This window comes from Aegilops tauschii, chromosome 2 (assembly GCF_002575655.3).
Source record: "Aegilops tauschii subsp. strangulata cultivar AL8/78 chromosome 2, Aet v6.0, whole genome shotgun sequence".
NCBI classification, from domain to species: domain Eukaryota; kingdom Viridiplantae; phylum Streptophyta; class Magnoliopsida; order Poales; family Poaceae; genus Aegilops; species Aegilops tauschii.
This window is the reverse complement of record NC_053036.3, coordinates 32,871,926-32,889,518: the sequence shown is the minus strand read 5'-3', so window position 1 is coordinate 32,889,518 and position 17,593 is coordinate 32,871,926. Positions and strand designations below refer to the sequence as shown.

Sequence of the window (17,593 nt, the reverse complement as noted above, 5' to 3'; positions counted from 1 at the left end):
TGAACAGGACCACGTCTCATGCTGACAAGAGACATCAATTCTAGCATCCCGGAGTTCACGAAGAACACAACGTGTCATGCGGACGAGCGATATGATCACCCAAGAAGAACACCTTATCTCATCAGGCCTGGTCTCAACCATACAAAGCCACATTTGCCAACTAGCAACACTCGGGATAACAAGGAACCGAAGTCCAAGGCGGTGCGCAGGACGGGTAGGATGAGCGTCACCACCCTTTAATCCAAAAATATGGTGTTTTCACCGAGAGCACCAATGAGGTCATAGAGCGGCTGTGATGATGCCTTCAAAGAGGGGATGGCATTCGTGAATGTCACACAGCTAGACGGACTGAAGTTGGACTAGGTTTCGCAACGACATGAGTTATCTGCCTCCAGACTTGGCATGGTTGATTGCCAAGATAACCACCGGACAACCACCACCAAATGCAAATCGGCAGCACCCACGCGCCTTCACAGTCATGGTTGACGACCCTCACTTGGGTTGTGAGCCCTGCCCACAAGCATCACAACTTTCTACCAAATAGGGATGGGGCATTGCAACTTTCCACCAAATAGGGATGCCAGCCTGGATCCAAACTACCTCGTTCTGGCAAGCGTGAGGATAGTAGAGACCTTTTTAAGGCCTTGGGGGTATGATACTGGCTAACAAGCGCAACCCTAGGATCCATATTGTCATGAAGTCCAGCCAGATCTAAACCCGACTAGCTCCGGATGAGCACAACTGGAATTTGAAATGCATAGGTGCTAGGTTAGGAGAAGAGGAGGGAGGATAAGAACTGGGTCACGTCTATAATAGTAGCCAACTCCTGATGTCGGCGGAAAGTGGCCAGACCCCTAGTCGAAGCCACTCGTGTCCCCCATCTACCTCATCATGCACGACCAATGTGGCCTCCACCACAAGCTATTAACCCTAGATCTGATTGATGAAGCACAAGGGTACCGCTTCCCATCATCAAACGGTTATCGGACCAGCCGGTCTTCGGAACACCTAACCGACAAGCACGATTATGCCACACAGTCACTCATGATCTGGATGAGGAGAGAGCCTTGCCGCAACCATCCACAGAAACCACACAAGCAAGCTCTCTCCAGGAGCAAGGATGATGGGAAAGAAGTGGTAACATTGGGTTTTTTAGGGCGTCACCCAAGTCATCCCAGGGGAGCAGCACAAGGGTTGAGATCGGAATTGTTGAAATATCGGTTAGTGCAAACTCCGTTATTAATTGGTTTGAAACTTTTATCCAAAATTGGCTGAAAGTTGCAAAAATAGCCCAAACTTTCAGATGGCTAGGCAAAGTGATTCCCAAGATATTCACAAACCTATACTAAATTGTTGAAAGTTTTATAATTCCATTTAAAAACCAAACTTTCTAAAAAGGTGAGGCAAAATAATAATTGAGATTGAAATGAGCTGGGCAACTCCAATAATCAATGATGTGTGGACCGTCTGTCAACTTACACTTCCCATGTTGCCACGATACCCAAAAAATACATGTTTTTTATTATGTGTAAAGTATATTCCAAAACATATTATCATGTTCATTGGTGAACACACATGTATATCTAGACAATGGAGCCATTTTTGATACCCAAAATCCTAAAGTTCCCGTGTTGTTATGATAAAAATATCCACCTGGAAAAGAAATAGCCAGCTTATCTCTGAAATGGGAGAAAATGGAGGTGACTTATGAAGATGTGAGTAGTGACTCAAGCAAGGAAAGATGTGAGTTATGACTCGAGCATGGGGACAACAGAGGTGGAAAGCACAATGGATGCAAATCACCTATTCAGGGTATATAACAGTGGAAGAAATCCTCTTTTATGGCAATGATTGAAGTTTGAATTCATGCTAATTTTGTTATCTTTCAAATACCATGCCAACAAATAGTTAGCCTACACAGGTTTAGAAGTACTAGTCGACTTACATATGGTTGTGCCTCTCATTTCAACGGATTCACTTGCAAGCAAATAATCATGAACAAATCTTCAAAAGAAAAATCATCGGCGACATCTAGAAAAACTGAAGTAGTAGAAGAAGAATTTTAGAATACATATATATTATCATAAAATGAATGGAGAGATTTAAATGAAGTAACAAATGTCTCAGTGATGATAAATATATCTGCTTACTACATTGAGGATCAAACTTCCCTCAAAAGAGTAAAGGAAGCATCAAAATTCATTTGATGATAGATTATCTAGTAAATGAAGTAGAGTACATAAGCCTTATATTTGGGATAACTTAGCATAATCAAGGGTTCTCTTTCCATCTGGTTTGTTTGACAAATAAAGTCTTCCATACTCTTCTACTCTCATTGTCTTGTATAACACCTTCTCTTCGGTACTGCCCAAAACTGGTGAAATTATTCCATCGTACTTTGGAACTTGAAATGCTGATATGGATAGTCGCTCCTTCTGGGCATTTATGGTGACCCTGTGCTCAATGCTCTTATACTTCCCATTTGTCATAATCTGTAACCAATGATTAATTTTAATTAAATAAAATACGAAATTCCTCCCTTATATAAGGTAGTTTGAAACTAGTGTAATATGTTCATACTGTTTATGAAACATCTCCCACTACACTACTCAATTATCACTCGGGTCAATAAAACACTCTCAATTCTAAATTGTTTGTGTTTCATTCCTAGAATCCAAAATTAGGTTTAAAACCATACCTCAAGGAAGTCACCCACATTTACCAATAATGCATCACCCCGTGGTTTTACTGGGATCCATGCACCATGCCTTCTAATTTGTAGGCCTTGAACTGCATTCACTTCTAGCAGGATAGTTATAAAAGATCCATCAGAATGCGGTGAGAAACCTAAAACCTTTTCGGGCGTGGTTGTGCATGAAGGGTAGTAGTTCATTCTCAGAAACTGGCCCACATGCTTGTCTTCCATTAATTCAGGATCAACACCTATTGTTTTGGCAATAAAGGTGGCAAGAGAATGACTGAGTTTCATCAACTCGGAAGAGTACTCTTCAATAGAATTCCTAGGATTAAAAAAATGTATGTGTTACTGTTAGATATTTGTAGAAATTTAAATAGCTACATACTTTTAGTGACCTGACTTGGCATTAATTTTTAGGGGATATCATTTGCTAGTGTAAAGTATAAATAGAACAAGCAGACCACATTTTGTTGTTTGTTTAGCCATTGGCATGCTTGTACTTTGTTGGGCACACCATGAACACTATCAAATCAATTGATAGATACTTATACGAAAATATTACCCTGGTAAAGTAGTTCATTTTATTTTGCAGAAAAGTTTAATGTCATTAGTTCCTCTCTTTTTCATATTTCAGTAAATTGCTCAACATATATGTTTGATCAAGAAATTATTCAATTAAACCAAATGTCCCACTCACAAACATGCAAATTATGGCAATGAAAGCAACATGTCCCGTTCATTTAAAGATTTGGCATGTTCTTCGTTAACCAAATGATTACATGTTACAAACCGGAACTTTTAGGAATCCAATTTTGATTCAATTCTCGAGTCGGACATATTTAAATAATTTTCTTAATTTGATGATTTGATTAGAAAGAAATAGTTTCAATTTACCTTTATTATCCATCTAGAAATATAATATGTTTCAAACACAAACAAACTAACCTGAAATTAGGAGGCTGGTTTGGCCAGTAACTCATATCACGGGCCTGAGGTGGCTGCGAAAAGAGGCCAAACATGTCTGACCAATCTAGCTTTTGATCATCCGAGAGAACAAACGCTTGACCATAACCTTGAAGATCTCCTACTCGTTGCGCATATGCATTCTTAACTTCGAGGGGCAGCTGAAAGAACTTCTGAATGTCATGCTTCATACCCGCGATGACCTCAATTGGTATTCCATGATTTACAACCTATAGATTGTAGAGATTAGATAAGTAGTCTTGCTTTACATATGGACTTCTATTTTTAGCAATGGAATGGCTGGATCTAGTAATAAATATCTAGAAAATTAAGTATGCTGTTAAAATTAGAAAAGTTTACTAAACCGCACCTGGAAGAAGCCCCAGTCCTCACAGGCAAATCTGAGCTTGGCGGCCTCCACTTCCACTGACTCGGCGTCGAGGAGCTTGGCGAGGTCGATCACCGGAACCTCATCGGAGTGCTCGGCGAGAACCGTGTCCCCGTCGACGCCCGGCTGGATGTACCGTTCCATCGCGTCGACCGCCACCTGGCCGGCAGACGCCGCCAGCGCCTGGACGTTCCTGACGGGGAGCGACGTTCCTGACTGCGACCATCTGCCCTCGCTGGCGCTGCTGCCACCACTCCTCGCCTCCACCTCCATGATCACTCGCAAGTTACTTCTCTGCCACACGTCTACACTGCACACTCTACTCCAGTTACTCTGCCTGCTTATCTGACCAGGCATTGAGCCGTCCAGGCTACTTATAGAGTGCAAGATTGTTAGTGCTCGCAACTTGCAGTAATCTTTTTTCTTGGATCTGATCGAGCTCAATGATTCCTCGATCGGCTCGTCTGAGGTTCTCCGATCCATGCAGTTGGACGCACCGATCGAGGCTAAATAATGGCCGGCGGCTAACGGCCGAATTTTACGTGGATAGAATACTTTTGCACCCCACATGCATGACATCAGTGTGCCCTCCAACTGTAAAACGCTTGGTTCACGGTGTTTAAACTGCAGCAGAAATGCAGTAGAGACCACTGCACGCCGGCCCGGAATACAGTGTAAACAAAATGAGATGGAACGGACGTAGATAACCCCGGCTTGGAACATCAAAGTGAATGGCAGAGGGCGAAGTTGGAGCGAGCAAATAACCTATGGGTCCGTTCGATTCAGAGTTTCAGACGAACGCATTTGGAGCATACGCGATTACACCCCACGACACTGGGGCGCGCGGGCGTGGAGAGAGGACCTCCTTTGCATGCATGCATCGCATTTGTTATTGCTGTGTGGGACCGCTGCTATAGTGTTTTCTGTCTCACCTAATATACATTCACATGATATTCTCTACTGATTAAGTTTCGTTCAAATAAATAGATGCCTAATGCATGTTACAATAAAAGATTGATTTACATTCTGTTTGCACAAATGTATTTTTTCTGACAAGGTCTTTAAAACAAGACCAATATTGAATATATTTTCAGAAGTTAATATTTTGACAACTAAGTAACCATGCTTCAAACTTGTTTCATACAAATTTATTAATTCCATGCGAAAAAATTAATAATGTTTCATTATGTTTCACAAAAAAGTATCTTGTTATTTCACTATGGCTACCCTTGTTCGGTTGCATTTCATAATGTTGCATTGTGTGCTAATGAGTGTCAAACTGATTATTAGTAATCTAAAAGTTTGTAAATATTAATAGATTTTATTGCAACAAAACTTTGAACTTATCTACTCCATAGTTATGTGTACTTTTATAGTGTTTCACCATGTTTCATAATTTAAAATTTAAAATTTATTCAAATATGAAGTGGTCTCATTTCAAAGGTCCCATCGTCAAAAACACAAATATGAAAACGGGTCATAAATTATACTTTTGGTTCAAAATATAAAATAGATTCAAACTCGGAAATAAAATGAAAAAGCATGGGATGGTGGAGCATAGGTGGAACAGTGCGCTTGCATGTGGTGAGAGAAAGATCTACCTACTGTGAGCAGTATAAATGCATGGCATCGGATCTCCAAGCAAAACCAACGGTGCATGCATGCACGGTGGGAGGTGAGCTTTTCTCTGCGGGCGTGTGAAAGGATCGATATAGTTGACTAGAGAGGGGGGTGAATAGGCAACTAACAATTTTTAGCTTTTCTTTACCAATTTAAAATTTGCAACAAAGTAGGTTGTCTAGATATGCAACTAGGTGAGCAACCTATATGATGCAACAACAACAAGCATACAAGCAAGCAAGAGATGCAACACAACATAAGCTTGCACAAGTAAAGGTACGAGATAATCAAGAGTGGAGCCGGTGAAGACGAGGATGTGTTACCGAAGTTCCTTCCTTTTGAGGGGAAGTACGTCTCCGTTGGAGAGGTGTGGAGGCACAATGCTCCCCAAGAAGCCACTAGGGCCACCGTATTCTCCTCACGCCCTCACACAACGCGAGATGCCGTGATTCCACTATTGGTGCCCTTGGAGGCGGCGACCGGACCTTTACAAACAAGGTTGGGGCTCTCTCCACAACCGAATTGGAGGCTCCCAACGAAACCACGGAGCTTCACCATAATGGAATATGGCTCCGATGTGACCTCAACCGTCTAGGGTACTCAAACACCCAAGAGTAACAAGATCCGCAAGGGATTAGTGGGGGGAATCAAATTTCTCTTGGTGGAAGTGTAGATCTGGGCCTTCTCAACCAATCCCCAAAGAATCAACAAGTTTGATTGGCTAGGGAGAGAGATCGGGCGAAAATGAGCTTTGGAGCAACAATGGGGCTTGGGGGAAAAGAGGTGAGTCAACTTGAAGAAGAAGACCTCCTTTTATAAGGGGGGAAACAATCCAACCGTTACCCCCGCTCAGCCCCGCACAGAGCGGTACTACCGCTGTGGCCAGCGGTACTACCGCTCCCCCTCGCGGTACTGCCACACAGACAGAAGAAAGCAAGAAGCGGAGCAGGACCTGGACCCAGGGCGGTACTAACAACAGTGGTAAGGGCGGTACTACCGCTTACGAGCGGTACTACCGCCTCTACTGCCGCTGCCAGTTCCGCAAAACCCGACACGAGAGGCGACAACCTCGAGTCAAGGCGGTAGGAGCGCGGAACCGTAGCGGTTCTATAGCTGAGAGCTCCAGGCGGTACTACCGCTGTGGAACGGTACTGCCGCTTGTAGCTCTTGAGTGGTACTACCGCTGGGGTCCGCGGTACTACCGCTGGGACCAGATTTCATAGAGAAGGCAACAAGGGAGCCTCCATCGAAGTGGGAAGGCTCAGAGGATGCAAATGGGATGTGTACGTGTTGATTCCACCCTAGCCTAACCAATGCGGACCCCCTCTTGATAGTACGGTGACTCCTACGACACAAGTCCACCAAAACTGAATCGAAAGAGCTACACCGTCTTCGCTTAAAACTCCGAGGGGAGGGAATCATCTCGTGCCAAAGGATGAATCTCTGAAATACTCAACGCACACGATTAGTCCGCAAAGACGTTGTCATCAATCACCAAAACTACTTAGAGAGAGACATGCCTTAACAATCTCCCCCTTTTTGGTGGATTGATGACAACATGGGATTTGCACAAAAGGTAATACAAGAAAGTAAATGAATCCCAAAACTACAAAATATAGATGGAGCTCCCCCTGAATGTGTGCACGTAATAAGAGGTGCCTTTGGGAAGCAGAGCACATACATTAGGATCAACGCTCCCCCTATATTTTATAGTCAGACAGCATTAGCAACAGGTAATGGAACATATAAAGCTCGGATGCATAAGAGTAGGAGTGAGCAAAGAATATAACTGGATAAGCATGCAACTCACATACTACCAAGGTACTCGACAAACTAGATAATAAAAGGATAAGGTAGCATTTGTCTCACACCATATGATAGGGTACAGGGTCTCACAAACATAAACCAAACAAGCGTAAAAAACGAGAAAAGAGTTTGCGAGAAAGACAGGCAAGGCAAACACGCCACACAAACACACGCTCGCAACTCGACAACGACAAATCCCTAAGCTCTCTCCCCCTTTGGCACCGAGACACCAAAAAGGCAAAGAGCGCTGCTACAGCTCCAGGTGATAGCAAACTGAGGGTCTCCATCATCACATCCCAGCAGGATCGTCTGCACTGCCATCATCAGTAGGAAACTGCTCGGTGTCTGAATCGGTCCACGGGCAGTGTTGCTGAACCCATTCCTCCTCATCAGTGATCTTTCCCTCAGATCCGCTGGCAACAGTGGCACCCAACTGGCGCATGAGCTCCTTGTGACGGCTCCTGGCCTTCTTCTCAGAAACATGAGCCATATACTGTCCATGAGACTCCATGCAAAAGAGTTTCTTCATATTGCGCTTGATCTTCTTTGCCCATGAGGGCTCCACTCCAGAGGGCTCATAATCCACATCATCGTCAGCATCAGCCTCGACCTCGGTCTCCATGTCAGCAGCTCCAGATGGAATCCCAGACCTAGAAGCCGGGGTGCCCTAGTTCTCCTTCTTCCGTAGACGCTTGATCTCATGGGAGATCAACTCACCAGTCTCCAGCAACATTAGGATACACGCGAGCCCAAGCCTTCTCAATGAGTAACATGATAAACGGACCATAAATAGGGCACTTGTGCTCAGAAATGGCGGAGACGAGTTTAGACCACATGACATGAGAGATATCCAATGATTCTCCAGTGTTTTCTTCCTTCTTATGCTGGCAGAAAAGAAGCATGTCTACGAGAAAGGAGTGAACCATATCCAAGTTCCCAATGCGAGGGAAGAGAGTCTCTCGGAAGATGCGATGAAGAATGTCCAGATAGGCAGGCAGCTCATAGGTCTCCTTCTGAGTCACGGGGTGAATCTTCAAAGTACAGTAGGGACAGAGAGATTGCTTGTGAGTGGACATTGCATTGCGATGAGGGCGAAAGCCAACTGGGTTCTCAAGTCCGTGATCTTCAACACCAAGTAACTCCATGAAGGCCTTCCACTTGACGGAAAGCAGCCTCCCATTTGTCATCCAAGTCAGAGTCCTTTCCTCATCTGTTCCAAGATGGACCGTGGCATAAAACTGAGCCACCAAATCTGCATCAAAATCCTTGTTGAACTGCATGATCCTGCGGATGTTCAACTGAGAGCACATCTGTAGGGCATCACCAAAGTAAGCAAGATCCTTCTCCATAAAGTCAATGTCAATGGTGGGAACATCAACATAGAGATTCTTCTTCGATCTGATCACATCAAAGTAGATGGCATACTGAAAACGGTTCCAGAACGGGCGGTTGACCAAAGTGGGTTCTTGATCTTCCACATAGGGCTTGTGCCAACGCCTTCCCAGAATTCCTTGGCATTCATCTATGTCACAGTCTTGCACCTAGGTTTTGGCCTGTGGGCAGTAGTCTTCTTGTGCTGAGAAGGAGGAGGAACACTTGAGGAAGCAGTCGCGGTCTCAGAGGTACGATAGCGCTTTGAAGTTGAACGCCCGGGGTTGACACGCCGGATATGCTGTTCAGAGAGGCCATCACCTGGAACCAAACACACGGACAGAAGAGACAAACCGAAAGAAAGAGCATAAGCCACCAAACAAAACAACATGGATCAAAAATTTGCAGGAATATGATGGAAGTGGGCATCCGGCGGTAGTACCGCGATCAGTAAGCGGCAGTACCGCCCTAGCGGTAGTACCGCTCCAAGGGGGCGGTAGTACCGCACGAGACGGGGAAACGGCGGTTCCCTATAGCCGTGGTCAAATCCGGCACTACCGGGATGCCAAATTCAAAAATACTCCTACCAAATATCAATCCAAATAGTCTAGTCGCCTTCTCCAACCTACTCAAGCCTTGATTTAGCCAAAAATCGAGAGATGCAACAACTATTGCCCCTGAAACACTAGATCTGAAATCTAGGCAAGAAGAGAAAGGGAACGGGGGCAATACCGGCATCCATGGTAAGAGGACGGGGTGGGGATCCATTCCACCGAAGGGAATGGAGAGGGACGGACCGGAGATGGCAGCCCACCGGAGCCCTCCCGCGGCGAGTCAGCGCTGGAGAGACGAGGAGGAACGAGTGGGTTATGCGAATGGGTATGGGGGAGAAGAAACCTCCCCCTGCCCCGACATAACCCCCTGGTCCCGCCCGCAGCGGTAGTACCGCTTGGGTGGGCGGTAGTATAGCTTGTCAACACAAGCGGTAGTACCGCCCAGCCAAGACCCCAAAGACTAGACACAAAAAGGCTGAGCTCAAAAGGAAAGGAAAAACAAATGGCAAGGAGAGAGAACAAACACAAAGCAACAAGAACACCAACGAGAGGACAAGAAACACACACCTCTTCAAGAGAGGGCGGTGGCCGAGGCCACCTATGTTTGAGTCAAGAGGTATGGCGGCGCGAAGATTTTAACCTTGGGCCCATGACCAAAACTCGTCTTTGAAGCACAAGTACCATAAAAAATGGCTAATGTGAAAGACTTGATCAATTTATGCATAATGGGGTGAGGGAGAGTTCATTGAGAGAACAACACTCCCCCTATGTCCATGCCTACACCTAAACAAGACATCACGAAGAGTATGGTGGGGTGTTCCAAGGTTCAAGCCACATTGCTCGAATCAATGATATTTAGCTCATGCCTTAACTCGCGAAATCTTGATTCATCCAAGGGCTTCGTGAAGATATCTGCAAGGTTATCATGGGTGTTGACATAGTTGAGCTCGATCTCCCCTCGCCTAATGTGATCCCGGATGAAATGATACTGAATCTCAATATGCTTCGTCTTGAAGTGTTCCACCGGGTTGAGAGAAATCTTGATGGCACTTTCATTGTCACAACAAAGAGGCACTTTGTCACAAATGACACCGTAATCCTTTAAAGTTTGCCTCATCCAAAGAAGTTGTGCACAACAACTACCAGCGGCCACATACTCTGCTTCGGTGGACGAGAGACACACACAACTTTGCTTCTTAGAAGACCAACTCACCAAAGAGCACCCAAGAAATTGGCACCCTCCGGACGTGGACTTCCTATCCACTTTGTCTCCCGCCCAATCAGAGTCCGAATAGCCTACAAGATCGAAGTTTGCTCCTCTTGGGTACCATAAGCCAAAGTTTGGGGTATGAGCCAAATATTGAAAGATTCGCTTGATCACCACAAAATGGCTTTCCTTAGGTGCGGCTTGAAACCGTGCACAAGTTCCCACACTCAACATGATATCCGGTCTAGATGCACAAAGGTAAAGCAAGGAGCCAATCATGGAACGATATACCTTTTGATCCACCGCTTTACCATTGGGATCTACGTCAAGTTGGCATTTGACGGGCATTGGAGTGGAAGCCGGCTTGACATCACCTAGCTTGAATCGCTTGAGCATGTCTTGAGTGTATTTTGGCTTGGTTGATGAAGGTTCCTTCTCTTCTTTGCTTGACTTCAAACCCGAGAAAGAACTTCAACTCTCCCATCGAGGACATCTTGAACTTTGAGGTCATGAGAGCGGAAAATTCCTCATTGAAAGCTTTGTTAGGGGAACCAAAAATAATATCATCAACATATAGTTGGCACACAAACAACTCCCCTTTGACCTTCTTAGTAAAAAGAGTGGGGTCGATTTTCCCAATTTCAAACCCACGATCATGTAACAACTCGGTAAGGTGTTCATACCACGCACGTGGGGCTTTTTTAAGGCCATAGAGTGCCTTATCGAGTTGATACACATGATCGGGGAAATAGGGATCCTCGAACCCGGGGGGGTTGTTTGACATACACCAACTCATTAATAGGACCATTAAGAAAAGCACTCTTCACATTCATTTGTTGCAACTTAAAGTTATGATGAGAAGCATAAGCAATCAACATGCAAATGGATTCAAGGCGAGCAACGGGGGCAAAGGTTTCACCGTAGTCGATACCCTCGACTTGGGAGTAGCCTTGTGCTACCAATCAAGCCTTGTTGCGAACGATAATACCATGAGCATCTTGCTTGTTCTTGAATATCCACTTGGTTCCAATGACATTATGGTTCCCTGATGGCCTTGGCACCAATCTCCAAACCTTGTTGTGCTCGAAATTGTTGAGTTCTTCATGCATGGCATTAAGCCAATCTGGATCTTCGAGCGCCTCATAGACATTTTGGGGTTCAACACAAGAGACAAACGCGTGATGTTCACAATAGTTTGCCAATTGTTTACGAGTGCTTACCCCCTTTCGTATGCTTCCAAGCACATTTGTCATGAGATGACCCTTGGTAGAGAGCTTGGATGCAATCTTGGCGGCACGACGCTCCAATTCCTCCTCAGGAGTGAGTTGAGGAGCGGTTACTTGATCATCTTGAGCGTCATCATGAGCTTGTTCTTGATCTTGAGCTCACTACTAGGAAAAGGCCTACTAGTGGCGCACCAGTTTTGCCTACTAATGGCGCACCACTGGTGCGCCACTAGTACCACGCCACTAGTATTTTTTACTAATGGCGCACCACTGGTGCGCCATTAGTATGCCTCCCAGGGGGCCATATATACCCATGTGCTTTGCCATACTAATGGCGCACTGCGGGGTGATGCGCCATTAGTACCCTTTGGCATACTAATGGCGCACTGCGGGGTGATGCGCCATTAGTATCCTTTGGCATACTAATGGCGCACTGCGGTGTGATGCGCCATTAGTATCCTTTGGCATACTAATGGCGCACGTTGGTGTGATGCGCCATTAGTATGTATATTAGGGATTATTATTTTTTCTTTTCTGATTTTTGCACAGATTACAAAATATATTATTGGACAGAATATAAGCAGCACCACACAGCAACAGCAGATTCATCGAATACAATAGAAGATTAGTCTCCGAATAAAATTCATCATATTAGTCTCCGAATTCAAAAGACCGAACAAAGATAGAACATTACAAGTCTCGAGACCGCGAGTAGCGAGTTTGTCTTCACATTACAAGTCGATATCGATCATCTAAACTACCATCACATAGAAGAGAGCTGCGGTCATCACGATGAGCATCATCGCGATGAAACTGGTCTTCATCCGGTTCCTCCAACGCTCCCTCCTCTCTCCCGCTAGATAGCGCGCGTATCTAGATTCCGCCTCCACCCTAGTGGTGTACCCTTTGTAACTGTTACTGCTGAAACGGTGAACCTGTCTCCGACACTCCTCCCAGTCGTCGTAGACTCCGGGAACCTTACCCTTGTACACGACATACGACAGCATCTCTATGCACTAGCCAAACAACAGACAATACATAAGCAATATATAAGTATGCAACAAAAGGATCGGAAGAGAAAAGCAAGACATTAATAGCACGATTCATGGTCCTACTAATAAATAGCATCGATTACATCTAAGTTGAACGACTGTCCAAACCAAAGAGACATACAAGTTCATTAAAGTTTAATTACAACATGAGCTAATCAATGTTTCAGAACTACACATAGCATCACTACTTTCGACTCGACTCATGGGACCGGAGCGTGGATGAAGCCGCCGTCTGTCGTGATGGTCATGAAGTCGCAGGCGTTGTCAGCCTGCATTTGTAGCGTTGTGTCTATCTCACTGTTGGACGGTTGAAATTTGAGGTAGAACTGCCCCGAGGTACGAAGGACATCTTGATGGATGATTTCTGCAAACTCCGACTGGATGCGAAAGAATTCTTGTCGGATGTCCGCGTCCTGGATTGCCGCCAAGCTTGCGGCCCAATCTTTGAGATTATTTGGTAGCAGAAGGTGATTATGGTCCCGTACGATCGCCCGCATGTGATGGAGGGTGTAGTAGGCATCCTTCTGACCGTCAGGCGGCTGCTTGACGCAGGGGAACATCGTATTGTGGGTGAACACGTGCCTGCCGTACCTACGAACTGGCCTCTTAAAGGTGCCTCCAGATGCGGCGTAGCCGGGGAGAGCATCATCAAGAACTTTCTTGATATTTGTGTAGTCTATCTTGGAGTCACGGTCCGGGTCGAAATACGTGGCCATGGAATATTTCGGGCTTAAGAGGATGAGTGTGCAATGTGTGTCACTGCACAGAACACGGAATGTTAGAAAAAAAGAACAATCGAAATCTAAGAAATCATATGTTACGGGGCGGTTAGAAGATGACTTACTCGGGAAAGTAAGGCACAAGGAAGTTATCCTTATCTGGGTTTGCCAGAATGACGCCTTCGAGGTGTGAACTCGCGACTTGCCGGTCCCCAGCACTGCCCAAGATCTTGGCACGCATGTAGAAGGGGTCGACTATCACAATGTCCGGGGTCTTGTCTCTAATGATCCACATCTCCATACTCAGCGAAAACAGCCGAACGAAGGTGTAGTGCAGCGGATGAAGGTTAAGCATAGCAAAGATGTCATCAAACCGCAGGACGATCGTACCCCCGACGGCGCTATCCACAAAGCCCTTGCCCTCTGGAACCTTGGCCACGAAAACCAGGTATGCCACATCATTCTCTCTAAGACACCGCTTCTCCAAAGAAAGAACACTGTCATGCAGACTCCGCATAGCACCGGTTGCAGCATTGAGCATATTTGTCGGTAGCATCGCCCTACCCGCCACATGCACCCTCCTCGAGATATCCTTAGGTGAAGGTGGCCCGTCCTGAGCACGGATCGTACTCGGTGCCGGCTGGCTCGCACTGGCGCCCTTGTTAGTCTTTCGTTTCCGTCCCTTCTTCCTGATCTGCTGTAATGGGATCGAGTTCTTCTCACAGTCCGCCTTCTTGAGCGTGTTGGGGCTGATAATATTTGGCACCTCAGCTATCTGAGGCTCGGTGAAGGTGGCAGCTGGAGGCGTCTCCTGAGAACTGAACGCCAGACGACGCCTGTTGCAATTGGGTTTCTCCGCCGTACCAGCTAGATCGCGGTCGTCTTTTTCAGGGTTGGGTTCTTGAGAAGGAGGCCCGCAGAACTCGTCACCGTACCCATGTTCGGCAAAGTACTTATCGACGTTGGAAAATGTACCGCCGTCGTTGTCGTCGTTGTCCGGATCCTGTGCCATATGCATGTCCGGATTCTGTGCCATAGGGATGTCTGGCATGTCGGGTAGCGTTGCGGCGTTCTTGCCATGGCTTGGCGCTGGCACGACTGGCGGTCTTGTCTGTGGGGTGGTGTCCACCACCCCCAAACGAATTTGGCTCTTCGGCCAAAGCAGGGGCCAACTTACACAGGCACTGAGGGTCATCACATCATCTTCGTCGGCCCCAGCGGGTCGAATCGGAGGTAACAACTCGTCGCAGCCTAGCAGCACCCGAACCAGTTCAACCCTATACAAGGTGGGTGGCATCGGATTACCGTGGAACACGTGGTTGCCCGGAACGATTCTGCCCTTGGCGACATCGACCAACTCGCCGCCCACGAAGTGCAGGAGAGTGCAAGGAACATCGGTGGCGCCCTGCGAAAACATGTAGGGCGTCAGGGATGCCCAGTCAAAGGCATGGAGATGAAGTCATCGGCCGAGAGGCTTAGTTACCGTGATGCCATCGAGCTCGGCTAATGTCGAGGCACCGCCAACGGCGGGCGTGCGCGTGCAACTGACGGAGGGGCCGCTTCCTGGCGAGGTGCCGGCCGGCGTGCACCCGGGTGCATTAAGCTCCAATGCCCGTGCCGGCGCCGGAGACACGAATACCGCCTCCGCCAGAGACACCAATGGCGCCACCTGCGCGTTGTGCGAGTTGCTGGCCGTGAAGCTGGGAACCGGGGGAGGCCCCTATTGGCCGCCCGCAATCCACGTCGTCAGCCCCTGAATCAAGGTAGGCACAATGCCGGTGAGCGTCGTTCCCAGTTGTTGTTGCACTTGCTCTTGGACAATCTCCGGAATCCGCGCCACTTGTGCCTTGAGTTCTTGAACCTCGCGCGACTGGCTTTCCGAGCTGGTCTTTTTCTCCTTTCGCCCACCAGCGGTATAGTATGACGACCATTTTGTGGACAAGCCTTTGCCGGCCACACGACCAGCTGACGACGGCTTACTGAGCTTATCCTTGTTTTTCATTACGTTCAACGCCCTATTTAAAGGGGTACAAAAGGGGAGCTCTGAGACGACCCCGCGCTACTGCTTTCAGCCTCCTGCGGAAGGAATGTGAACCATTTAGAAATTTGGCTTCATTAATTAGAATGCAACCATATGGAGCTAATTACGCGGGGGTGTATTCCTTACCAGAACAAGCTCAAGCGCCCTGGTCTTCGGATCCGTGGTAAGCTCCTTTCTTACCGGGTCCTCCTTGTACCGGGCCCTGACAAAGTTCCTGGTCCGCTTGTCACGTAATTTCTCGAAGCAGGGCGGTAGGCCTTGCTCGGCACGCTCCGCGTCCTCCTTGTCCCATATAGGCTCCGCCACTCTGTAACCGCCGGGACCGAGTTGGTGGACCCCTAAGTTCAACTCCCGCATTTCTTTCCCCCACTGACTTGATTCGGAGGTTGCGCTGCTCTCGCACTTGATCTTGAACTCCTTGTAGTCATCTTCGCTCATCAAAGGATATTTCGCCTTGATCTTCTCATAACTATCACCTTTTTCAATCATTGCCTTCACCGTGCTTCCCCATGTAGACAGGGCCGTGCTCATCCTCGTGAGGGCGGCACTGTTCACTTTATTCCCTGAGAGGCGTGTGTTTGCAAACTCAGCGGGGAACTTGTATCGTCCGTGCAGCTTCGTGAAGAGGAGGCTGCGCAAATTCCCTTGGTCCTTATGCCTTAGGTTCTCGGTGTTGATCGAGACGGTGCTCCGGAGAATGCACCCGAGCTGAACCGAGTACCCCTTGACTACATGTTTGGGCGCCGTTGGATGCCCGTCGGAGTTCACTTCAGTAAATTCCTCCTTGACGGTGCCGAGCACGTTCGGGCGCCGGTCCTTCCGTTGCCTCTTCGGTTGGCTGCCATCTGTGCGTGCGCTGCCATCATCAGTGGTGGCATCCTCGGCGGCACCATCAGTGGTGTCATCCCCGACGCCACTAGGGGTTGTGTAGTCAGGATCGGTGTCTTCCGCGGCGGCGTCCTCATAGCGGTGAGGTTCTTCCTCCATCTCCTGGGACAGCTCCCAGAATTGCTTGCCGCCCGAACCGCCGGCCTCATCGTTGTGGGCCATGTTTCGCTCTAAATAGGAAAAAAGTTTGGTCAAAAAGTTGGTTATTGTCAAGGAACAAGATCATGGTCTCATCATTTAGGGTTTGTCGACACCGAGGCATCCTAAAAGCTAAGCTTTTATCATTTAGGGTTTGTCGACGCCGAGGCACCCTAAAAGCCTAAGCGTACATCATTTAGGTTCTCATCGACACTGAGGCACCCTAAAAGCCAAGGTTTTATCATTTAGGGTTTGTCAATGCCGAGGCACCCTAAATGCTAAGTTAAGTTTTCATCATTTAGGGTTTATCGATGCCGAGGCACCCTAGGTTGGCTGATATATATGGGTATCGTCTAATAATATACCCTACTTAATTAAGGACAAACACCAAGAGACAGTAAACATATCACACTTCTATATGTATAACACAAGAGGCAGTTGATCCTACTTAATTAAGTACTAAGATACCCCGGCCCATGCATTAGTCGCAAGTACCCCATATGTCCTATTTTTAGCAAAGTCATGCTAAAATTCACAGAAAATTTCAGCATGACCTTTGCTGAAAATAGGACATATGGAGTACCCGAATTTGCCGGAACGGAAGTTAATCGACATTCCGGCAAACTCAAGGGCCTCTCGGGGTACCTGCAAAATCATTATCCCCGCGTAATGAGGTCGCCAATGGGTCATTTCAGAAGATCACAAGTAGCATCATCACAAGTACAACATCATCTATAGCTTTATATTAACAAAGCATCAGCACATATACAAAAGACCACTTATGCCAACAGTATGGTTTATATCAGATTCAGAGTTAGAAACAGGAAAAACTGGTGCTTCAAAGCCTACTGGACACAATTTACATCTATCAGTACAGGATGTCCTGACTAATTTCAAGTGTTCACAGGTGAACTTGTACCAT

General features: G+C 46.9%; 1 protein-coding gene across 1 annotated transcript; it reads right to left on the bottom strand.

The window, feature by feature from the left end:
* Positions 1 to 2,196: 2,196 nt before the first annotated feature.
* Positions 2,197 to 4,330, bottom strand: LOC109765928 (2-oxoglutarate-dependent dioxygenase 11-like). The gene is made up of 4 exons (XM_020324697.3): positions 4,032 to 4,330; positions 3,644 to 3,891; positions 2,699 to 3,020; positions 2,197 to 2,492 (listed from the first exon to the last, which is right to left on the bottom strand). The coding sequence occupies exons 1-4, from the start codon at positions 4,320 to 4,322 to the stop codon at positions 2,247 to 2,249; spliced, it is 1,107 nt and encodes a 368-aa protein (XP_020180286.1). The 5' UTR covers positions 4,323 to 4,330; the 3' UTR covers positions 2,197 to 2,246.
* Between the last annotated feature and the right edge of the window lie 13,263 nt (positions 4,331 to 17,593).

What these genes read in the sequence shown, in the direction of transcription:
- LOC109765928 (XM_020324697.3), bottom strand. Translation starts at nt 4,322, where the DNA reads ATGGAGGTGGAGGCGAGGAGTGGTGGCAGCAGCGCCAGCGAGGGCAGA. An exon ending in AGGACTGGGGCTTCTTCCAG is followed by an intron (nt 3,892 to 4,031) that starts GTGCGGTTTAGT and finishes TACAATCTATAG; the next exon opens with GTTGTAAATCATGGAATACC. An exon ending in ATGTGGGTGACTTCCTTGAG is followed by an intron (nt 2,493 to 2,698) that starts GTATGGTTTTAA and finishes CATTGGTTACAG; the next exon opens with ATTATGACAAATGGGAAGTA.